Below are 25931 nucleotides of genomic sequence, written 5' to 3'. Positions count from 1 at the left end.
CCCTCAGGGCTCTATGCTAGTGTATTTTCAGTTTTCTGTTATTGTGGGGAAAGCTTTCACTGAAAATAGCCGATCGACAAGCTCACAACACGTCCAGCACTACTCCACAGTGCTGGAAGCCTCCAACCCAGCACCATAACCCTGAACCCTGGCCAGCACGCTCATTACAATCATGGAGATAGAAGAGAGGCCTGTAAATACATGTTGTAGTTCAAAGCACCATCATGTGTCATAGTGAGGTGAATATTATGTTCAAAATAACTACAATTATGACATTTCCGTGTGACTTCACTTTGAATAGAGATAGGACAAAATGTAAAAACCCATGTACGAATGAATGTTCCACACTCATCCTCGCATGTACATGCACACATACACATACTGTACACATACACACGCACACGCACACCTACACGTACGCACGCACGCGCGCACACACACACACACACACACACACACACACACACACACACACACACACACACACACACACACACACACACACACACACACACACACACACACACACACACACACACACACACACACACACACACACACCCCCATGCCCTATTGTTGGTCATGCAGCAGCCATTTAATTTAACCACCCGACCAGTCCTAAACCCTAAGTTGACCGGGGTCTCCCTCCTCTATTAAACAGTAAGTACTCTCCCTTTTTTCCCTCTACTCCAAATCTCTTCACAGAAAATAGCCTGTCTACATGCTAGGGACGGCTGGGTTCATGTGGTACGGTCCAAAATGGAGGGGTTCTGTACTGTACATGAGAAAAGTCCTACCCAGGTGCCAGCAGTCGTAACATTGACTGATTGTCCTTGTAACTGTGGTTTCCCTTCTCTTTATTTTCTCCTTATTCAGCGAGTGCAAAGAAAGGCTCCTTTCATGGCAAAGCTGAAAGAGCCTCGCAAGAGGAAGTGGAAATCTGTGTTTAAACAGTTCTCAGCCAAAACAAAACAAGCCGCCAAAAGGAATCTCGTTTCATTTATATGAGCAGGAAATTGACCCACTGCTGCAAGAGGGCGCGGGTACGAGAAGAACACCATATGCATTGGAGAACAGAATTATAATGGTTTTGTGGGAATATAGCTACAGTAGCAGACCCGCTTCCATTAAATAGAGTAGTGGTTTTCGAAGGTGGGAGAAGAGGGAGCCCTTGCCACGGCACTGAGGGTGCACTGTGGCGCGGACCGGGCCTGCTTTGCATGACAATGCAGCCCCCGAAAGATGAGCACCAGCCCGGGTCGCGGGTGATGCTGTCATCGTCCCCCCTCGTCTAGCTGAGAAGGGATCAGATATGGGCCAAAATGGAGAGGAACTCCCCATGCAGCCTAATGTAGGCTTTGACACGGACACAAAGAGAGGTTTTCATATGGTAAACACGGCCCCATGTCATTTTGTCCCGACATGATAGGCACTCGGGCAAGCCTGTTTAGAGAGGAGGTGGCCATTGTTCTGTGCCTCTCAGCGGAGGATGGAGCCAGGTGAACAAAATAGTGACTAAGAAATAGTGACAGAAAGAGGACAGAGGTCCATCTAAACGAGGTCCAGCCCCAGAGAATACCCTACCAGTCACTGCACTCCTTCATGAATAGACAGGACCTGCTCTCAGTTTCATGACCTTCTTTTGTTCACGGACAGTGGGCTGTGAGGCCTTTGATTGTATCAATGTACCACCAATACGGGAATACACTCCACAGGGCAGTCTTACATCAGTGTTTTGTACACTCTCTGAGTTACAGATCTGTAAGGGTCCATTTGGTTCCTACTCTGTCATTTAGCTGGGGACCCCCTGGGCCCCTGGAACCCCCCTCAAGGACCCCTGGGGTTCCTCAGACCCCACTTTGAGAACCACAGTCATAGATCATCGCTGTCAGGTGGAAACCTTGTATGTCCAAAACCATTACTTTTCAACAAATGGAAAAAAGTAGGCCTACCTGTGTCCAAATGGATTCAATGTAGTTATTATTTGGTCAGCTCTTGTTAATACTTTTCTTTTCAATGGTTAATATTTATAAAAACCCACATACAGACTTAAACCACTTGCAACCTGGCCTCCCTATTTTTGGGCACGTAATTTTAGGTGAAAATGTACAAACTTTTGCAGAAATAAACATGGACAGAAATTGCTAATCAAACATGTTTGCTAATAATTAGCACATACATGAAATTTGTCCTCTCCATTTATCCCATTAGGAGAAGTGAAGAAGTGCCAATAATACCGTGCCCGGCGAGCAATTAGGGGTTAAGTGATTTGCTCAGGGGCAATTTGACACAAGACTGGGCAAGCTGGGGTGCAAACCGGGGACCTTCTCATTCCCAAATGGCATCTCCACCCAAAGTCAATGACGAGATAATTTAGGAATATAAATTTCTGATCAACAATTATTGAAAATATCTAGCCAATATGGAGTTACACAATGGCAAGGTAACTAACTACACAACCCAAACCTACCAAATCTACCAAGTGTAATTTTGCTTAAAGTGGGTAAAAGTCGCTCAGTGGTTAATGGCAGATGTAAATGCAATCTTAACAAAAAAGATATAATGTGCAGATAGGAAACCTAATACCATAAGCTAAATGTTGTCTTTAATTTGGGGTGTCTGGTAATGCATTTCAGCCTGAGTTTGTGTTGGCGTTTTCAGCACCCTCTGGTGGACAAATATGCACAGTGACATACATACCTGTACATAATGCACAGACAGCCTCATCAGTCATCATCACTATTGTAATCCTTATCCTCCCACTCCCAGTGGGACGATTACAATAGATTTGCATCACTTAATATATAATATATAATATATATAATAATATTTAGGTACATTTCTAATGTGAGATGAATGCATGATGCCAGGTATAAATGGGACCAGAGCGCTGTCCAAACCAAGCATTGTGACTATAACTATAATAAAGTTCACCACTGTCATCGTTATAGTTGTGGTGTAAACTCCTTTATAATCACTATTTTATCCATATGAACCGTAGCATCCCTATTCTAGGCATGTTAAAGGTGAAGGCGAAAATAGCCAATCTACAAGCTTTTAAAGAGACATGTGTAGAGGGGAAAATTAACTTCTACTAATGCATTAATTGCAATGATCCGCGTTGGTAGCCTATTTATCTGTTACAGTTATAATAGTTATAATAGATATATAATATTGTTGTTGTTGTTGTTGTTGTTGTTGTTGTTGTTGTTGTTGTTGTTGTTGTTGTTGTTGTTATTGTTTTTGTTATACAACTTTGAGTCTCTCAAGCATCTCCCACCCCCTCTCTCTTTCTCTCTGGTGACTGGTCACTCTCAGAATCTCTCTCCCCCCCCCCCCCCCCCCCTAGATTTGGCACTATAATAGAATAGAATAGAAGTTCAAATATATAGCATTATAGCTTCATATAAATGTACATTTTTATATTCTACTGAGGCTCTATCACATCAGGTGATTAAATAAAGGCTAAGCTCTCTTCAAATGTTTGACCTTTTTGTCCCACTCAATTCATAGTAATACAAATATATGCTCAAGATAGGCTGAAAGTCCATTAATTTATTATGGCACTATTTTGTTGACAATTTCGTTTTTTCATCTATATTATAGCCTAAACAAAAGAAGAATGTAGTTCTTTATAAATGTGCAGATAGACAAGTAAATTGTGTTCAAGTTTCCACGTGAGAAATCACTTTATCTTTTTCCATAGCCCTTTTTCCATAGCCCTTTGTGATTCTCATCACATTGAAATGAAACATGTCATGTGTTTGTTTTATTCCTGTGTCATTTCCCTTGCAATAGAGGACAACCTAAGTCGTCTAGGCTATAAAACGGATCCCCTTACCCAATGAATGCACTGTAGTCTAATGCTTCAAATATTTTGAGGATTGGCTACTGTGCTGAACCTTAAACTGGTCAATATAGTCATACTAACATTCATACTACTTTTCCAGATGCTCACGATGGCCCAACCTAAAACTAGCTTTAATATTCCAAGTCATTCAGAGGAAAGAGGAAAGACTCACTGGCATAATTTAATACACAGCCTTAGCCTATATTACAATATTAACTTGAGGCACTTGTGAATCTCATCAATAATTAAAATGTTGTAATTTTTCACAAATTGAATGTAATGAAGTTCATTCATAATATTTATGTTTGTAAGTTTGGGTCCCAAGAGATCCCTTCCTAGAAATAGTGGAGTCAAAAGTAGGCCTACAATATTTGTATTTGAAATGTAACGGAGGGAAAGTCATGTGCAAAAAGAAAAAGTAACAGCACTAGTAAATATACTTCCAGTGGTGTACATAAGTAACACCACTGGAAGTAATTTTACTCAAGTACTGTAAGTACAGTTTTTAGGTATTTTTTTTTACTTTACTGGAGTATTCCCAATTCTCAGTACTTTTACTTCTAGTCCACTACATCTCGGAGGCAAATATTGTACTTTTACTCCACTAAAATTATTTGAAAAGTTTAGTTAGGCCTACTAGAACTCTGTATATTTAGATTTGTATTAGGCCTACTAAACACACATTAACCATTACGCTCTATATATTTAGGCTATTTGAAAATAGCGTTGTGAGTACTTTTACTTTTGGTACTCTAAGTAGATTTTGATGCCAATACTTTTGTACTTTTACTCGAGTAAATGTTGAATTCCGGACTTTATTGTAATGGAGTATTTCTTCATTGCGGTATTGATACTTTTACTAAAGTAAAATATCTACTTACGTACTTTTTCCACCACTGGTTGGTAGTTGGTACTAAAGTAAATATACTTCGTAACTGTCCACCACTGGTTGTACTGTACAGTATGTGGAGGCGGGGTGAAGCCATGTGGTCCCGCCCCCGCAGATGAAGCAGCAGACAGCGGACAGCAGCGGTCCAGTGAGTCCGCAGCGTTCTGTGTCACCTCCACACACACACACACACACACACACACACACACACACATGACGGGAGGTCGTCGAGCGACATAAGCCAATATCCACTCCATCTGCGCGCTGCTGCTGCTGAGCCAAAGTATGGAGAACAACGATCTACTGTAGGCTGCTATACCCCCCGATCACTGCGGGAATAACTTCACTGCTCGTATGAATTGGGGGATTATTATCGGACAGCACCACGAGTAGGCTATGCCTAATATGCCTTGTTTATTTAGTGGTCGGCTGCTGCGTGCTTTGTCGTTATTTATTTAATATAACTCGGTCGCCCCCGGCGGTATGAAAGGATATCACGGTCATGAAGCATGTGTGTGTGTGTTTCTGTTCCTCCTGGCGCTGGACTCTGCGCAACATTTGGTATTACGCATGTTGATCCCAGAGACATGTTCAGACATTGAAGAGGAAACGTTTTACATGCTGGGCGATAATGGGCTAAACGCTTACAACTTGTTTCATGTGTTGTAAAAATTGTGTTTCAACGTTGACCTCCATGGAGTGTTTACTTGCAAGGATTGTCATTGTGTTGTGGTGGTGGTGGTGCCAACATTTGACCGCTGGCTTCAGCCTGGAGATGGGAGTGTATGACATAGAGAGGAGCAGAGCGGCTAAGTGTGAACTCATAACCATCCCCATGTGCCAGGGCATCGGCTACAACATGACTCGAATGCCCAACTTCATGAAGTACGAGAGCCAAGCCGAGGCCAGCGTCAAACTGAACGAATTCGCCCCTCTGGTGGAGTACGGCTGTGACGCGCACCTGCGCTTCTTCCTGTGCTCCCTCTACGTTCCCATGTGCACGGACAAAGTGTCCGCCACCATCCCCGCCTGCCGGCCCATGTGCGAGCAGGCCAGGCAGCGGTGCTCGCCCATCATGGAACACTTCAGCTTCAGCTGGCCCGACTCGTTGGACTGCTCCAAGCTGCCCATCAAGAACGACCCCAACTCCCTGTGCATCGAGGCGCCGGACAACGACACGCGTCCGGAGGCCAGGAGGGGCGAGGGGATGCTCCCGGTTCCCCCCAGACCCAGGCAGCCCGGAGCGGGCGGCCCCAGGCACGCGGGGGGCCCCGCCGACCCGGGCCCGGCCCTGTGCGAGAACCCGGAGAAGTTCCAGTACGTGGAGAAGAGCCGGTCGTGCGCTCCCCGCTGCTCGGCCGCCGTGGACGTGCTGTGGTCGCGCCGGGACAAGGACTTCGCCTTCATCTGGATGGCGGTGTGGTCCACGCTGTGCTTCTTCTCCACCACCTTCACCGTCCTCACCTTCCTCCTGGACCCGCAGCGCTTCCAGTACCCGGAGAGGCCCATCATCTTCCTCAGCATGTGCTACAACGTCTACTCGGTGGCCTTCGTCATCCGCCTGGTGGCCGGCGCGGAGAACGTGGCCTGCGACCGCGAGAACGGGGAGCTGTACGTGATCCAGGAGGGCCTGGAGTCCACGGGCTGCACCATCGTCTTCCTGATCCTCTACTACTTCGGCATGGCGTCCTCCATCTGGTGGGTGGTGCTGACGCTCACCTGGTTCCTGGCGGCCGGCAAGAAGTGGGGCCACGAGGCCATCGAGGCGCACAGCAGCTACTTCCACATGACGGCCTGGGGTATCCCGGCCGTCAAGACCATCATCATCCTCACCATGAGGAAGGTAACCCACCCCCCCCCTTCTTGCCACCTTCCTTCTCTCTCTCGATGGATGCTGGCGACTGACCAAGATATGGCTACCATGCAGACCAGGGGTCATCAATATGTCAGTACACGGACAAATGTGTCCGTGGCAAATTTTTTATTTTCTTTTTTACACACCATTATAATGTTCTTATTTTGATCATAAGACCCAATTACTGAATGTCAGTCTCCTCACTTTGAGAACTACTGATATATTAAGAATATAAGGCGAATAGGGGGTCTGTGTCGTCACACAATAGAAACATGGCTGCCGCAGAGCACTGGGTCCTCATTGACCACAGACTGTAATTCCCTATAATGACAGCTACTGTACCATCCAACCCCAATTAACCACTCACAGACACAGATGCGTTCCCGGTCTTAATGGGTTATTGTAAGTCGCTCTGGATAACAGCGTCCGCCAAATACCTATCTTGTACATTGTCTTCGTAAGGTGGCAGGCAGTGAGCTGACGGGGCTGTGCTACGTGGGCAGCATGGACACGGACGCGCTGACGGGGTTCGTGCTCATCCCCCTGTCCTGCTACCTGGTGGTCGGAACCTCCTTCATCCTCATGGGCTTCGTGGCGCTCTTCCACATCCGCAAGGTGACCAGGAATGCATCTATCCATAATTTTATTACATTTTCGATTTATTGAATTGAGAAGCATGTTTTTCTTTCTTAATAGCTTAGTTTTTTATATATCGAATCGAATTAATACGAAGCAATTTTATTTGATTATTTTATAATTGACTAAACCGATTAGTCTGATTAACCACTTAAGCCCTATTTTATACTTCAAGCTACTTCAGTGTCGCCCAAAAATAGCAGCTGTACAAGCTAAAAAAACGGTGCATTACGATGTGTGTACATCTAATATTTTTGCTCTAAAAAAAACTAAAAAGGTTAAAAAAATAATAATGTACCCCCCAAATCGATTATTTGTATTAAAATCAATTATCGCAAATGTTTTATAATCGATTAAATCGATTGGTTTGATTAACCGCTGCACCCCCATAGGTGATGAAGACCGGCGGCACCAACACGGAGAAGCTGGAGAAGCTCATGGTGAAGATCGGCGTCTTCTCCCTCCTCTACACCATGCCCGCCGCCTGCGTCATCATCTGCTACATCTACGAGCAGCTCAACGCCGACCACTGGAAGCTCCGCGCGCTGCAGAGCAAGTGCACGTCGTTCCCCGGGCGCCGCAACGAGGACTGCTCCCTGGAGGCGTCGGTGCCCACCGTGGCGGTGTTCATGCTGAAGATCTTCATGTCGCTGGTGGTGGGCATCACCAGCGGCGTGTGGGTGTGGAGCTCCAAGACGCTGCAGACCTGGCAGGGCCTTTGCAACAGGAAGCTGGTGGTACGGAGGACTAGCGGGAAAACGTGCGGCAGCGGCAGCTCTCACTGCCATTACAAGGCGCCCCCGGCGGCGGCGGCCGCAGTGCTTTCCAAAGCAGAGCCCTGTCCAGAGAGCCCTGCGCGTGTGTGAAACGCAATCCTGTGACTCATTCATGAGTCTATGTAAGGACTCACTGTCACAGGGACCAAACAGGATTTTTTTTTACAGTGCTCCTCTGTAGGAGCCTTCCATCTGGAAATGGGTTTGTGAGACTGTGTGTGTGCGTGTGCGTGTGCGTATGCCAGAGATGTCCACGAGTCTCTGAGCTCGAGTCCGAGTCAAGTCTCAAGTCTTTGAGGCTCGAGTCGAGTCAAGTCTCAAGTCTTTGAGGGTTGAGTCGAGTCGAGTCCGAGTCGAGTCTCGGGTCTTTGAGGCTCGAGTCGAGTCGAGTCTCAAGTCTTTGAGGGTTGAGTCGAGTCGAGTCCGAGTCAAGTCTTTGAGGGTCGAGTCCGAGTCAAGTCTCGAGTCTTTTTAAAGTCTTTTTAAAAAAATAAAAAAATGGGGGGGGGGGGGCATAGATGTAAAAGTATAGACGGGTCATAATAAATCACATTAGATTCACAGATTAGAGATTTTATGTATTTTCCCCACAATTTATTTTTCATTCAAATGAAATGTGATTGAACTTGCACTAATAATGACTTTAGTTGATTTTTCACTCTTTAAAATATAGTATTTCTTAATTATTAATAATTACAGCTTGTAGACATACAAGATTTCCACCCGACAGCGATAATATATAGCCAATATGGTTCTGTATCAGTATATGAGTCAGTTTTTGCAGATTTCATTCTAATTGGCTACTATGCCTGCATATGAATTTCATGGGCCTGGGTAGGTCACCCTGGCTTGGCGGAGATATGCCCTGTTGCGCACACTCGACTCCGCACAGCAGTCCAACAGCAGAGCAGGTGAAAGCAATTCACTTAAACGAGGGCTGTGTTGCGCACCAAAAAACTGTCTAAATGTGGATCCCCAGTTCAAATATGATTCTTTTGGGGGGTCACGGCCTGAAAAGGTTTGAGAACCACAGCTTTTATGCAGTGAACATTACATGAGCGTAGCGTTTACCGTGGTGAAGTGTTGAATATTCACCCAGCTGGGTTTAACGAAATGAAAATCCGATGTTTCCTAAACGTGCTGTCACAGATGATCCGACCATCTTATAAAAAATGTAAGCATATGCCAAGGTAACTGAGGTTATATAGCTGATTCTGAGCTAAACATATTTGTTTAATTTCGAAGTTTTTATATTTAAACTTTATGATGAAAGGCCGCGGCGGCCACACACATAGCAGCTGTTGCGCTCGCCTCTCCATGTTTACGTTAATGAGCAGCATGAAACAGCTTGACTGAAGCCGGCTCCGCGCAGCGCGCACTGGAGCGGAGGTTTCTTTGCGGGGGGGGGGACAGGCGAGTGGAAGTTTTTTGGGCATTTCATTCATTTATTTGTCCAAAAAATAAACATAAAATAAAGATTGTCCACGAGTCTTTGAGGCTCGAGTCGAGTCAAGTCTCAAGTATTTGAGGCTCGAGTCGAGTCAAGTCTCAAGTCTTTGAGGGGCGAGTCAGAGTCGAGTCGAGAGTCTCGTTTTTGGCCACTCGAGTGCGACTCGAGTCCGAGTCCCTAACTCGAGTCCCCATCTCTGGCGTATGCGTGCGTGCGTGTCCGGGGCTAATCTCCCAAACCGCTGGACTGATAAGCGCCACATTTCCTTTTTCTCTCACATAACTTAAATTTTATAATGGAAGTCGAAGGCAGTCGGATCGGGCTGAAACAACGCCCAAATATGGAGGTGGCAAGGAGGCATACGTCATAGATACGTCATAGATGACATCATAGACTGACCATATGAAGTCTGAGATCATTAGACAACATCTTGTTTCTATCTGTGACAGACCCGATGAGCATTATGACAGTGACTCTCAACCTTTTCAATTTGAAGGACCCCCCCAGTTTGATATGCTTTAGGCCAGTGGTTCTCAAACATTTTAATTTCAAGGACCCCCATAACTCTCAGAGTGACAGACCTGTAAGGGTCCATTTCGAACCCCCCGAGGGTTGAGAACCACTGCATTATAGGCCACGGACCCCCATTTTGATACCTGTCAACATTGCTATGTCTGAATACTCAATATGACATACATTGGTTCTATTGGACATGGATGATACTTTATATTATACAGCCTGAACATTTCAAACTGTGCCTTTTGTCTGGTACCACAGGGCGCTAGAGTAGATGTTCATTTCATTTGTTGAACCCTCCCAAAACACACGACATCCATACGGTGTCAGAGGTGATTCATGACTGATGATGATGAATGTGAACACATTGAGCTGAAATGAAGAAGAGACCTTACAGTATATGGATGGATGGATGGATGGATGGTGTCTCAGGGTTATTTCCAGGTCCTTTTTATTTATTGTTTTGAAATATTTTTCACTGAATTATATATTATATAAACTGTACATTTGTTTCATTTCAGTAACAGTAAAAAACAAACCTATTGCTATGTTAGTTTTATCCGTATTGCAGTCAGAAATGCTGAAATAAAATAACACATTAGTTTGATCCTGTGAGTCTTAAGAAGAAAACAAAGAAAAAAACATTCACACATATCCGTGTCATTGCACAGTTAGGAGTTAGGTTTTCTTGTGTTCCATTTTGAGACATACTGGATAAAACATGTTTGAAAATTGTCGATTACTGACCAAACTCCACATCTTTAATTCTACATAACAGGCCTAAAGTTTCAGTATGTAGAATACATGTTTTACCTTCCTGAACAGATGTGCAAAGGTTTGCTAAACAGCCATCATAATAGTTAGTAGTTACTAACATACTTTTGTGAAACCAGAAAGAGCAAAAAAGCATCCGTAATAAGCCTGGGATGATTCCTTATAATTTGTCTGCTTTGTGACAATGTTTACTTATTGGGGGGAAAAGAGGCATTTATAGTGTGCAAAAGTGTGTGTATGTACAATGTAGCTATCATATCAATTTTCTAAACCTGTCACAATTCTTCACGAGTCGCGCACCATTTTGTATTTTTGTTTTTTGGTTTAAGTGGTTAAATTTGGTTAGATCTAAATGATTAAACTTCTATTAGTGAATAACATCATACAGTGCACTGCTGGGATGAAAACAATTATTGTGTAATAGATTGGATTGTTGTGAAATACATTTTTGTATATTGTCTAAACATATATATAAATGAGTTATGCGTTTTGAATACATTGCTTGAAAAGTGCCTTTGAAGTTTATATTTTTGTGTTGATGACAATAAATGTAAGCATTTTCACTTATGCCATTAAACGACACAGACATTAATGTGTGTGCTAATGTCTTATTATATGTAGTAGCCGTATATTTGACTGAAAAAATTACATACTGTAAGAACCCTTAAAAATCAATTTGTCTGATATCCACACAGTTTTATGCATACATTTTATAAAATTGTATGCATAAATTGAGGCACTTGTGGCTTACAATGTGTGTGTACCATGCAAAGACCTTGTTATGTTTCATCTCTGTTACTCCACACCAATAATGCAAAAATACCATACGATAATCTTGCAATAAATGTTTGTAAATCACGCGAAGTGAATTCTTTAAAAATGTAATTAAAAAATAGCTGAGCTACAAGCTCACGTCTTGCGATGCGACACATTACTAGCTTGTAGATCTGCTATTTTTGCTATTTGTCATAGTAAAATGAACACGGAGGATTTCGTTGTGCAGTTGGAGCACATTTCATATTGGTTATGCTCCATATGAAATTAACAGGCAAAGCCCCACGCTGTTGACTTTATGCTCCTTTTAATGTCAACGTTTCTCCGTATTGCATCACTGCACCATCACCTTTTTGGAATTTCAAAAGCTCAGCTGCACAACCCAAACAAAAAGCTATTTATTCAACACAGTTCTGCTTCATTCTGGTAAGTCAGTGTTGAGTGTTTTCCTAACGTGTGTCGTCACTTGAGGTGGAAAATCATCACAGCCTCCTTCAGGGTTGAAAGAAGTACTCGGAACTCTAGCGCCCGTATTCCGGGGGGAACATTTGCCAAAAACAGCAGATCTACAAGCTCACAGCACGTGGCAATGAGTGCGTTGTGAGCTTGTAGATGTACAGAATCGACCCAGGTCAACTTTACTAAGTACAGAGGGGTTAAGTGGTCAACCACGTGAACCCTAGCGTCTTCATTCTGGGGCCGAACATTCTGAGAAAATAGCTTGCAAAAAGTCGTGTTGCAACGAGTTCTGTTGCCACTTGTTGTGAGCTTGTAGATCGACTATTTTTGCCGAAGATATTTGGTGTAGGGGGGGGGGGGGAGGAGGGGGCCTAGACTGGTACAGAGCCCTGGGGGGGGGGAGGGGAGGGGGGGGGGGGTATAGGGTATGTATATAGGGTTTAATGGCCTAAGTAAATAGTACAATGTAAAATTAGAAATTACTGTACAACATTAAGTGCAATTACAAAAGTATTTGCATCAAAATATACTTACAAGTAACAAAAGTAAGAGTACTCATTGTGCAGAATGGCTCATTTCACAATGGTATTGTTGTATTATAATTAGTAATGCAGCTGGTAAAGGTGAGACTGATTTGTATAACGTAATGTGCTGCTGGGTTAGATCATGGGTTACATCATCATTTATCAGTTTATGGAAGGACGTTTTGAATTAATATAATAATAATCTAAATCTGTAATGTTGTCTACTGTGACTAGTAACTAAAGCTCATCTACAAAATAGTTGTAGTGGAGTAAAAAAGTACAATATTTCCCTCTGAGATGTAGGGAAGTAGTCAAAAAATTTAAATGCTCAAGTAAAGTAAAAGTACCTCAAAATTGTATTTAAGTACGGTACTTTTTTTTAGACTACATTCCACCACCTGGTTTTCAGGAAGCTACACTGGATTATCTTTCCATTGAAAAGACCATCCATTCTGAGTATAAAAACCAGAAAGGAATGGCAGCATCCCGTAAGTTCACCGGTGAGTCATGAATGCCATCAAAAGAACAATTTTTACTTGTGTAAAGCTCAACAGTGCAACAGTCAGCCAGCATGGCAGCAGGCGTTGCTTTCAAATAGTTTGCAAGTAATCCAATACAACCTTTGGGGTTTACTGCATATCAATAAAAGCTAAAGTTAGATATTTCCAACAGAGGTTGCTACTGTATTTCGCACTGTATCATTCACATTGCGCCTAATGCAGACTTTTGTTTCACATTTGACGGAAATAGTAGAAATTGTCATACAGCAGAATGTTGTACTGTAGCTATAACTGCTCTTTACATTTTACTGGTGTAGTTTTTAACCACTTTCAACCTGGCGTTCCTATGTCAGACATGTCATTATAGGGGAAACATGTTCAAACATTGAGAAAATAGCAGATCTAATGGCTTGCAATGTGACGCGCGACATAGATCGGCTATTTTTGCTGATCTATGTAAAGATCTAAAGTCCAAAATCTGAGTACCTCTTCCACCACTGAGTTTGATCATGCACAACATGTACACGAGCGGCTGTTGGAAAGACGGTGCTCATGGTTTGGCTCCCCGAAGCTTTAACAGTTTGTTTTGGAAGTCACATGCTGGCGTGCTAACCACATACACATGTCACAATAAAGTTTAATTAAAGAAAACCCACTCTAAACTTTTTACAACGGCGACACACTGTACAGCTGCAGTGCGTTCTCAGACACAGCTCTGTTTTGCCTTTATACGATTCCTGGAAAGAAGCCCTGTAATGATAAGATACTGATGCAAGAGTTCACACACTATTAAAAGTGCCTGTAAGTGATTAGTTTTTTTTTAAATGAGTGTTTTCAAATAGCTCTACATATTCCCATAGTAACCATTGCTATAAAGTGTTTGTTCAGTAACAGGGGTCTCCTGTCTCTCCAGCTCTTTTGTAAACATTTTCAGGTGGGACATCAAATTGTACCCAAACAGGAGAGAGAACTCATACAGGATACAGGATAAACTAGTGAAATTGGAAGTGATGAAACAAATAAATGCGCAGACAAAACAGTAACTGAAGCACTAGCAACATTGACGCTGATAAATGATTTGTGTGGGGTTTTCTCTCCTAATTGGATGCAATTGGCATCCCACCTAAAAATGTTCTGTTTTCTAAAGAGATGGAGAGATGGGCAGACCCCTGTTACTGAACAAACACTCTATAGCAATGATTACAATCAGAATATATAGCTTAAACTTTTTTTTTTGTCATTCACCCACCTTTATATTCAAAGAAATATATAAAATAAATGTTCTCAAACATCAACCCACTAAAGTAATTCATTATTTGGTTACATGATTATTTGGAACTCAGCATCCACAGTGATGGACACTGAAATATTGTAGTCACTAAAATGGAAATGGAAATAATAAGGACTGAAAATGTGAAGAAAATTCGACTTGATATACTGACTCATGTTTTTGTGTGGTTCTTGACTACCTTAGGTTTTACACTAATACATGAATATCACATATCGTCTCTGTCGGGTGGAAACCTCATATGTCCAAAACTGTTACTTTTCAGGATTCAAATTCAAAATAGCAGATTTACAAGCAAAATTAAAATATGGAGATAAGAGGTTTCTGCCCGACTGCAACGTCATCCAAAATCATTTGGATTCATCGAACTGAATATTGTCTTCATATGGAAAGGATATCCAATTTGACCTTGATGGTGCGTTAACCACTTGGAACCTGGCATCTATATTCTGGGCATGTCATTATAGGTGAAAATGCAACTCATTGTGAGCTTGTAGATTGGCTATTCGCTATTTGTCGTACAACAAAGTACATGGAGCAGCAGTTCCCAACCTTTTCTGGATCAGGGCCCACTTGAACATGTTGACCATCTTAACATCTGACCACTGAACATGGCAGCCGAATGACTGCCGTGTTAAGTGGTCAGATGGGTGCGCCACGTGCATTTTCAGAGCATGTTTATTTTACTGATCAATCAATTGCGTTTCGATAGATTCCTTTTTTATATATAGGGCGGCAGTGGCTCAGGAGGAAGAGTGGCCGCTCCCGGAGTTGGTGCCGGAGTGTCCTTGAGCAAGACACTGAACCCCAAATTACACCCGATGAGCAGGTTGGTGCCTTGCATGGTTTCCTCTGCTGTCGGTGTGTGAATGTGTGTGTGAATGTGCATGTGAATGGGTGAATGTAATGCACATTGTAAATCGCCTTGGATAAAGGCGCTGTATAACCAGTGTGCCCCGGCCCACAGGTTGGGAACCACTGGCTTATAAGTGGTCAAACTTAAATGTCACCCGAATAACACATGTTCAATGTTTGATAACAGACAGCCAATATAAATGAATCACCTGCCATCTGAATTCTGAAACAACTGGCAGGGACGACGTGTGACGCTGAGTCACAGTCTGTGAATGAATGGATTTACAGACATCAGCTAAATCTGCAGTTTCTGTATTAGTTGGAAATAAGGAACCCCAGCTGTATTCAATCTTAAGTGAGCCCTTTACAGAGAAACATGAAACACAGACAGATCTAAACAACAAACCAAATATTGGTAAATGGTTACCACTTAACTCTATTAAAGGAAAACGGGTCAGTAACTCTGAAGAGGCTTGACAGGGCTGTCTGTGTTGTACATTTGGGATTGCTGACAGGAACATTTTTGTTTTGTTTTGTTTTGATTTGATTTGTTTGGTTGGTTTTTTGATGTACTTTGTTTTTGTCTTTTGTAGTGTGGTTTTGTCTGGTTCTGTTGTGCATTTGAGTGTGACTGGGTGAGTGACTATTGTCTTTGTGTGGTGTCTGTGTGCATGCTTGCATGCGTGTTTGTATACAGTATATCTCAGCTACTATATTTGTAGTAAGGATAATGTTCCATTCCAGAGTTGTACCGCTGCCCTCATTGGCTGTGTGACACAACATGGACATGTCACAGGCTCAGCTAAGTCTTGACTTCAGAAAAATGTGACTCAGTTTAAATGTGATAGTGCCTGGCCAGTGCCTGCCAACAAAATGCATCATGGGATTTGTAGGAACACAGAGAAAGTCCAAATAGACAATATGGGTTGTGTAGTAATTATTGCTGTTCCTGTAGACCTGCAGTAGACTCTCGAGATCCTCACAATCCTCAAATGCTTCTGCCTAAGTCATCGGAAGTGCTGAAAATGCACAGAAAATAAAATGGATCTCCCACCACTACTGTTACACCATAGCAGTCACGTAAATAAGGCTTACTGGAAAACCAAATGAGTTCAATCCAATCTATCTTGCAGTTTAGCAGAAATTAAAAAAAATTATATATTTTTTATTTTGATATATTTTAAAATATATCTTTGTGAATGAAAATGGCAAACAGATGACAGCTTGCTTGAGTTACTCAAGCAAGTTACTCTGTAGCATTCGGATATTGTGTAAGAGTTGTCTGGCTTGACAAAGACTATGATAACCATCGGCCATGAACTGAAATACCTATCAACAGTGTGAGCGCTTTCCTTAAGACAGTTGTTCTCAAAGTGGGGTCCGGACACCCCCAGGGGTCCTCAAGGGGGTTCCAGCTGGAGTCCCAAGCAAAATGAGGAACAGTTTAAACACTTAAACCCTGTTTTATACTTTAGCTATTTTCAAAAGAGTTTTTTCAAAAATCCTTCAAAAATAGTGGAAGATTTGTAATCATTTTGAAAAAGTTTAACAGAAATGTCCTCTCAGTGGAGTCTGTGGAACAAAACCTTGTCAGACGGGGGGGCGTCCGTGGCCAAATACAAATACAATACAATGTGGGGGTACATATTTGAGAAACTGCTTTAAGAAAACTTGTCAATGCTCTCACACAGCTGAGCCTATAGCACCCAGAAGTTCAAAGCTTCTCTTTATAGCACTCTTACATTGCTTTCACACCACATGAAACCATACACTAACCTTCCTCCTCATAAACCTTTACTAGTGGTGTTCACGTATAATGTTTCATAATATTTGTAGAATGACTTTTCTGTATTGTCGCTGTTGGGCAGAAACTTCTATATATTTTAACCTTTCTTGTTTTTTTCTTTCTTCATGAATTATATCTTATACTCATGGCAGATCTACAAAAAACCTAGCTACAATAGCTTGTAGATCGGCAATTTGACCCAAAGTCTGTCTGTGAGTTTTATAAATATGAATAATAACCAAATAAAAGTATTAACAAGACCTTGTGACTAAATAGTAACTACTATATTGGAACCATAGGAACACTGTTATTTTTCTTCTTCTTTTTTTCTTCTTTTCCTGAAAAGTTAGGGTTTTGGACATACAGGTTTTCCTCCCAGCAGCGACGGTATGAGATGTAAATATATGAGAGCTAACGTGTGTGCTGTGGGTCACAGTGTTGCTATGCCCTGAAAGCTGTCTGGGTTGTAATTGTATCAGAACAGTGAGGTGAAGGGTGCTCACGTTGCACCCTCCAGAGGGAAGGAGGGATCCTTGTTACATCCCCCCCAGATGGTTTCCCGTAGAGCCAGACCGATAAAACGGTTTGGCCGATATATCAGCCATTATTTTTTTGCGCCGTGTTGGGAGCTTGTAGATCGGCTATTTAAAAAAATATATATATATCAAAAAATAAAACATTGTTAATCGGTGGTCTAGGACAGTGGTTCTCAAAGCAAAATGAGTTAATATAGCATCATACAATATATAGCATCAATATAGCATCATACATCAGGCTATTTGAAAATAGAAGATCTACAAGCTCACAACTCACACTCTTTTTTTTAGGGGAATACACAAATCCTGTATGGTCCCTGGCACAAAATATTTTCAGATGGAGGTCCACAGGCAAATACATTTTGGGGTCGTTGACATGAAAAAGTTAGAGTCTACTGGTCTATATAGGACTCTCCAAAATCGGGATCGGCATCAGACCCAACAATCTGGCATGCATGGGTCGGGTTCTGGTTTCCTTTCACTGGCTGCTTTTGATGTGTAAATGAGTGCATTGAGAAGGGCCATTGAAAAGCCTGTTGGTCCAGGGTGCCAACATGTGCTTCAGTTCCTCCATGAGCGTGGCAGCTACACATCCCACCTGCCCACAGGCTGCATTTCACTCTTATGGGTCTTTACACTCGCAGTGTTAAATTAAAGGTAGAGTAAGTTGAATGTTTTGGTTAAAACAAAAGTTTTTTTGTTAAAAAGTTAAAGCTCTATATTTTATAACAGGGGTCTCCTTGTCTCTCCAGATCTTTAATAAACAGAAAACACATTTTAAGGTGGGTCGCCATTCGACTCGCCAAATTCTGCCAATCAGGAGAGTCATCTTTGTGTCATCACTTCCAAGTTAATTTGTTTATCCTGTAATCCGGTATTGAAAGCACAGAGAGACAGTGGTTGGATTCTGTCCTATGGTCAATATGATGGTCTTCACCACAACACCATCAATGGCAATACACTGGCAATAGTAATGGAAAAGTACTGAAGCAGTACAGGAAAGTGCTGCATTCAACATTTTACTTGTTGCAAAAAGCATAAACATTTTGTCTTCTAAATATACTTACAGTGCCAAATGTAAAAGTACTCATTATGACTCCTTTTCACAATGATATTATATTGCAATTAGTAATTAATTAATTTGTTCATCACATTAATGTTGCAGCTGGTTAAGGATTGGTTTAATTCTAATTACTTTATGTGCTGCTGGGTAGTTTGGGTAGTGAAAAAATGGAAATACTCAAGTAAAGTACAAGTGCCTAGAAATGTTACTAAAAAGCAGCACTATGTAACTTTCCTCTTCTACCCCGGATTTGAACCCGGTTTCTTGCGCTAATAGAGCCGGCCTGCTTGCTCAGGGGATAAATTGAATCTTGACTATTAGGTCCTGTATAAAATTCGTGTCAGATCCTGTGTCTAAGTGAGACATGACCTTTGACACGATCGAATTGTCTCAATAGAAGAGCAGGCAGACAAAATACAACCACCCCAATTGTATAAGATATATTGTATTAACATACTCTACTTATTTTATTCATTAAAAAAAGGTTACATAGTGAGGCTTTAAGTACAGTACTTGAGTAAATTTACTTTTACACCACTGACTTTCCACTAGTGCAAAAGAGACACGCCAATTAGCCAAGTCAACATGATTTCACACTGTGATGAAATACTGTGGTCATCAGTCGTACCAGACAGCCTCCAGCTATCAAGCAGTGGCGGTAAGGATAGCCACAGTGCAGTCACAAAATATTGCCATTGTTCAGGAAGTATTGTGGTGATAGCAATCTCTGTTGAATGAATGCATTCCTGAAACATCTCCTTATTTACTTGAAACTAAACAAAAACAGACAGTATTACCAGACAATGGAATGCGAAGAATAGATACACCCACCATTTCATATTACTGTGCGTTAAAAGAGTTGAATGACTGCGTTAGTGCTAATTACCAAGCAAGCTTACCAAGCTTACCAAGCTACAAGTCAAGTCAAAATCCTTGGGATTTTGAGACAACCACACATAATTACAAAAAATATTCAAACACGCAAAAAGATATGAATGATTTTGTATTTACCATATCAGTACTTTGTGCTCATTTCCCAATGTAGAGGCAAAAATATATATATTAATAGTAAAAGTAAAAATACATACATACTTTAATTCCAACTTCCCTAATTTTGGTAGCATACAGTAGGCAAATGTTCATTTTTTTCTAAGTAAAATAAATATTTCAGAAATATTCAAAACAAAATACATTTATTTTTTAAAGAAATGTTCACAAAACTAGAGGTTCGGGCTGCTAGGCGGCCCTCACATCTAAACTTCGGGCCGCTACATGGCCCTCACACCGACAGTACGTCGCACCACAGATCCAATTCGGGCCACTACGCAGTCCTCCGACTCATGATGACACGGTTTGTTTGTTTTTTTGTCTAATGTCATGACAACACGGTTTGTTTGGGTCTGATGTCACAGTCAGCATTACACACGCCATATTTGGGTGTAGCTGCAGTGGGAACTCTATACTGTATATGGTTATGTCTGAGTCATAGTGAACTCTATATATGGTTATGTCTTAGTCATAGTGACGGGGCGGTGGTCCACCAGCCGGCCCACCCATTAGCCAATTTGAAAATAGGATGTTCAAACATTTTTCTAAAGATTTTTCAGAAATCTTCTAAACAAAATTCCAAAACTTTCCAGAATTTTGAATTTTACTGTACCTAAAATAGCCAATCTACAAGCTTGTAGATCGGCTATTTGAGCTCTTCCTGTAATAGGGCTTCAATGGCTAATTCATAACGTATTTTTGTAAGTTTTGTAAAAAAAAAAAGGTTTGGGAACCCCTGTGTGTGTTAGAGGATGTGGTTTCCTCTGCTCCACCTCAGCCTGGCTCAACAGGAATGCTGAGTTACTGAGAAAGAACAGGACAGGGGGAAAAGACAGCGTGTACCCACCAGGCCAGCACTATTCTGTGTTTTACTAGCTAAATTAGGCACACATGCCCCCCCGGCGACGTACGTTTCACCTCAGCGAAATCCCGCAAAAAGCTGCCATTGTTGCACTCCATGTTGTTCTTGTCCTGGTTCTGTGTTTATATTGTGTGTTTAGAGCCTAAACTTTATGGCCGTTGTTTGTATTAGCTGACTTGTTAAAATTCCACAGTCCTGAATCATCTGACCCAAAAGTATTACGGCAAAAGTATGAAGGAAAAAGCTGACAAAGTCAAGATTCAGCAAAACGGTCTGATTCTAACGCACAGGCTTGGAGACAAAGAAATTAGCTGACCACAAATCAGAGGTGTGTATAGTGTGACCTTTGACCTCTGAGGGTGTCAGTGAGTGCACGTACCATGTATGCGTGTCACAATTATTACATAATCGCCTAATCGCAACTATTTGAGATCATCGCAAGCTCACAACGTTTTTTCGCAAGTTCACGTGGTGTATCGTGCCACTTTGTGAGCCTAGGTCTGCTATTTTTGAAAATGTTTGATACTTTAAAGTAATTAATTGCATGGCCTGTTTTGGCCATAGTACAACATATGTTATCTGTCATATCTGGCCAGTGCAATTGTTATCTATAAAGCCTAAAAGTCAAACAGAAATGTCATTTTTATCAATATTTCTTTTTAATCGATTAGTTCAATTAACTGTTGCACCCCTTATGTAATCTATAGTTTTTTTAGCCCTGACAACAGAAAGACTGTCCCTAACCACCATGACTATAATACATTATTCATTTGGATTATTGTTATTGTTACCGGTCATTTCTTTATTTATGTCATTATTAGGCTTTCTATAATTAAGTCATTTCTGTCCTGTGCAATTTAGTTGCACAGGGCACTATAAAGCAAATAGAAATTTATTTTTTATTCATGTTCCAATGTTCAATGCCCAAATAATTAAACTATTAATAGCAATTAATAAATCATTTGGATGACAAGTAATTGTTTTAACAATAATGTGTTTGTTACAGCCCTAGTCATACTAATGCAATATATTTACAGAGTGATTTCATAGGTAGTGCAATTAGGGGGCGCTGTGAAAGAAAGCAGCAAGTGTTAGTGATCGGGAAGTGATGTAACAAGGATATGCAGGTGGAAGTGAATAAAGGTTCCAGGAAGTGATCAGATGTTGTTGTGTCAAAGATGCATCATACATGGTCGTTAAAAGACATTTTAGGGTAAAACTAAATAAAGTCCAGGACTTTGTTTCCATTGTGTTCCTCTCACAAACAAACAAAAGTTCAGCCTTTAATCCCAATCACAACTTGATATACTGTAACTTCATATTGGGGGTGATCAAGTAAGTGTACTAAAGAAGTGAAGCATGATGGCCGTATTAGAAGATTGTAGTGGTGAATTTGAACTAAAACAAACAAAGGAATCTCCTGGAAGAAGCCTCCAGACTTATTTGTTTTTCATGTTCTTTTTGCAATTGCCTTGACATTTGATCTTTGTTTTTTTTGTTTTTTTGAGATACGGAAGGGTTTGGTTTTCATTGGAAGCTATTGGAATTTAAAGGCAGGGTGGGCTATGCTGAGGAGGATGGAAGTAAATCCATGCCTATGTTGTATCCCTGCTTTTGGTCGTCCTGAATTAAACTGAATTTAGACTGTCTGAATAGCTGATAGCTCACGACACGATGCGCTGTGACGTGTTGTGAGCTGGTAGTTCTGCTATAGCCATCAGTGGAATGATGTCACAGGGTATAAAAATTAAAAAAACACTGAACTATTCCAAAAGGTTATGGTCCTTTAGAGCAGTGGCTCCCAAAGTGGGGTCTAGAGGTTCCAGGGGGTCCCCAGCAAAATCAGTTTATATAAGATCAAAATCAATGTAACTACTTTATACCAGTCACGACGCGATGCGTTGTGAGCTTAGATATGCTATTTTTAAAACATTTTAACAACACAAATCTTGTACGGGGGTCCTTGGCACAAAATCATTTCAGATGGGGGCCACATACATATTAATCTGGGGGTCAAGGACCCCCGAAGTTTAAGAACCACTTGCGTAGACAAAAATAAAACCACTGAACTATTCCAAAGGTTATGGTCCTTCAGAGAGACAGAAGCTGTCCTGGAAAGAACATTATTGTTGCAAACAACTGCTGTGAGTGAAAGCTGATCCCCTGCCAGCTGCCGGGTTGCTGTTTTTTCCCCCCCTTCCCATAAAATGCATGTGGCAGTTTCCACAATCCACTGCTTGTCAATGTGATAAAGAGGCAGAACGGAGCATGTCGTATGTATGAAACACATAGGGACTGCACAATTAATCTAATTTTAACCGTGATCGCGATTTTGGCTTCCCGCGATTAAATGAACATTATTGCACGATTATTGACATTTATTGATGCGTTAATTAGCGGGAATGTAGCACAATGTGAAAGTGCTCAGTTGATTTTATTTAGTGTTCAATTTGGGTATTTATTCTGAGCATCGGGGGTTATTGCACATTAACAGGTACTGTACGTACAAACTGTGCTGTATACACACACGTACGCACTTTGCGCACACGCACACACACACGCACACACACACACACACACACACACACACACGCACACGCACACGCACACGCACACACACACACACATGCTGACACCAACAATGGCATTGTGGCAGTAGGCCTATAGACCAATTATTTGTATACCAACATTGAGACTGGACGCACAGGTGATTGTTTCATGCAATCAATTCCCAACATATTGTTTAGGGGTGCTGGTTTCAGTTCATTCAACCTCCTCTTGTGTGTTGGCTAGTGAGGCGCATCCTAGCGAGACATGACAGAATAGGTTTCATTTGGTGCCGGCCTGTGCTCTCATACTGGTTCTTATCAGTGTGACGTCGTCTGTTAAGGGGTCTATATGGTCGTTTGAGCACAAAATGTTTTATTGCTATGATAAAATGGTGTTTGAGTGTGAAAGAGTATAATATTCCGAAACAATCTTGGACTCCAAATTAATGATAATAAAAAGCCTTACAGAATCAGCTAAAATAAGATTGTTTCCAGTTCTGTCATAAAAAACATTATAGACATAGGCTACCTGAGGAAATATCTGTTTTACACATGCGACTGAAATACATTTTAACAACTGAACCTGAAGGCCTCATTAACCACACCCTAGTGGCCCTATTCTGGGCATGTCATCATAGGCAAACATTGGGCAGAAATAGGCAAACATTTGGTTGAAATAGTAGTTCTATAAGCTATTTTCCGCAAAGACATTTGGTGTATAGAGGAAAAAAGAGGGAGCCAAGGACATGTCTGGAGAGGTCAAGATAGGATAAGAGGCTAGAAGACCTTTATTGATCCTGCAAGGTAAATGCAGTCGCCAAAGGCAGCACAGCAGCTTAATTACTTATTTATTTTAATAAAAAGGTGTATATAATGTATGTATCTAGGGCTGAAGTGGTTAATGTATGTTTTGTAATAATAATCAAAATCTACTAAGTAACTAGTAACTAAAGTTTTCAAATTATTGTAGAGGAGTAAAAGTACAATATTTGCCTCTGAGATGTAGTGGAGTAGGAGTAAAAGTACAGAAAATTGGAAATACTCCAGTTAAGTAAAAAATACCTCACAATTGTACTTAAGTACAGTACTTGAGTAAATGTGCTTACACCACAGTTACTTTACACCACTAAGAGACAGGTAGCAGTTTATTGGTGCTGACGTGTAGCATGTGCATACACATCCACAGCATACAGGGCTAAATAAAATTCACCGTCTGACCTCTAAAGTGTACAGCATGCTTGGAGCTGATCCCACCTCCAGGCTCTGCTGCTGAGGCCTCATGCACACTGACATGTCCTGCACGCAGTGCTGAAAGAAGGCCTCTGATTATTTAACTTAAGTAAAAGTTGCAATTCCACAATATAAAAATACTCTATTACAAGTCAAAAAGCCTACATGTATTAAAAATGTTACTAACTTACTGGAGTAAAATACAAAAGTATTGGCATAAATATACTTACATTACCAAAGGTAAAAGTATACTTTTTTTTTTTAAATAGCCCATCTCCGAGCCAGATCAGCTATTTTATAATAGACACTGTATAAAATAGGGATTCATTGATTAATGCATGTTCCCAAAGAATTGTAGTGGAGTAAAAAATAATAATATCTGCCTATGAGATGTAATGGAGGAATTGAACAATGGAAATACTCAAGTAAAATAAAAAATACCTCAAAGTTGTACGAAGTAGCACTTGAGTAAATGTAATTACATGCATTTATTTTCCACCACTGCCAGCATGTCATCTCAATGTCAGCTGTACATTGCTTCCTTGTTGATACATCGTTGCTGTCGGGCAGGAACCTCCTATCTCCATGTTCCAACTTGTTGTGTTTTTTCGTAAATCAACGCCCTACTTGATCATACTACAGCGTCACTCAAAAGTAGCAGATATGTAAGCTGGAAACACGGTGCGAAGCGATGCGTTTCAAGCTTGTAGATATGCTTTCTTTGATATGAGGTTTCCACCCGACAGAGACGATATACAGTACGGCTCGTTGACATGCCCATGGCCTTGGCATGCTGCGTGGGTTTACCGTGCATGACAAGCCACTCTCGGCTTTCACATTACCCCTCTTGTCTTCCAAAGCTGGACCTGCTCCGTCTGCATTACCCGGCGCTCACCAGTTCACACGCACCAGTGGCATGTAGATGGACGTTGGTCTTCAAAGATATGCCCCCTTGCCCCGCTGCTATGAGGCCATATCGTAAGCTCTTGGCATGGGAACAGGAGTCTCGAAGGCTACAGTCTTGGGACCGCTGGCATTCTCCTCAGCATGTGTTCAAGAGGTCTCTTATCCCATACAGTATATGTAGTATATGCCAATACCTTATTGAATAACCTGTTCTCCATTTATTTCAATATACCAATTTCTCATTAGCAATAGCATTTCTTTTTTTTTCGTTCCTCAAAAGGCTATAAAGTTGTCTGGAAAAGTTAGACCTTGAGTTTCAATAAAGGGATATTAAGCTATACTTTGACGTACAATGAATAGAGAAAATAGTTGATGTAGCTTGTAGATTTTCTGTTTTTGCCATTTTTGACCCCTTTTGATCATTTGGTAACATTTTGTAACATAAGATATGTTTTGCCTATAATGACACGCAAGGTTGAAACTGTGTCCATTCCACTGTATGCGCTTCATTTCATGATGTCAATAAAGAAAACAGTAGCAAATTAATTGCTAGTTGGATACTGAAAATGCTGTCACCTTTTTTCAATTGAAAAGACATTTTGTCGAGTGTCGGGATGCTCAGCATTTTTCCTCCAAAAGCCTTAGTAGAGGCCCTAGGAGGGGTCCACGCGTACCTTCTTATTTTTGGGCGGTGAAACCGCCCCTATAAGTGAGATTTGGAAAAATGTACAAATACTTTGGCCAGTGAAACTGGCCCTGAAAGTGAAGTTTGGAAATTAGTACAATTATCCTGCGCTGTGATTGGC

At 41.4% G+C, this 25931-nt stretch overlaps 2 protein-coding genes across 2 annotated transcripts in view; one reads left to right on the top strand and one right to left on the bottom strand.

Annotated features, from left to right (window-relative positions):
* LOC308089991 (platelet-derived growth factor receptor beta-like) overlaps nucleotides 1-25931 on the bottom strand; it is a 376796-nt gene that overhangs the window by 264887 nt on the left and 85978 nt on the right. The window lies entirely within an intron of this gene.
* Nucleotides 5475-8230, top strand: LOC308090444 (frizzled-9-like). Its single transcript, XM_080435636.1, has 3 exons — nucleotides 5475-6582; nucleotides 7057-7209; nucleotides 7623-8230. The coding sequence occupies exons 1-3, from the start codon at nucleotides 5515-5517 to the stop codon at nucleotides 8094-8096; spliced, it is 1695 nt and encodes a 564-aa protein (XP_080291762.1). The 5' UTR covers nucleotides 5475-5514; the 3' UTR covers nucleotides 8097-8230.

This window comes from Gymnoscopelus braueri, assembly GCF_963280865.1.
Source record: "Gymnoscopelus braueri genome assembly, chromosome: 8".
In the NCBI taxonomy this organism is placed as follows: domain Eukaryota; kingdom Metazoa; phylum Chordata; class Actinopteri; order Myctophiformes; family Myctophidae; genus Gymnoscopelus; species Gymnoscopelus braueri.
Note: the sequence above shows the minus strand (reverse complement) of the source record. Positions and strands in the feature narration are given on the sequence as shown.

Coding starts and splice junctions, on each gene's coding strand:
- LOC308090444 (XM_080435636.1), top strand. CDS start 5,515: ATGGGAGTGTATGACATAGAGAGGAGCAGAGCGGCTAAGTGTGAACTC. Junction 6,583..7,056: donor TCATCCTCACCATGAGGAAG/GTAACCCACCCC, acceptor TGTCTTCGTAAG/GTGGCAGGCAGTGAGCTGAC. Junction 7,210..7,622: donor CGCTCTTCCACATCCGCAAG/GTGACCAGGAAT, acceptor GCACCCCCATAG/GTGATGAAGACCGGCGGCAC.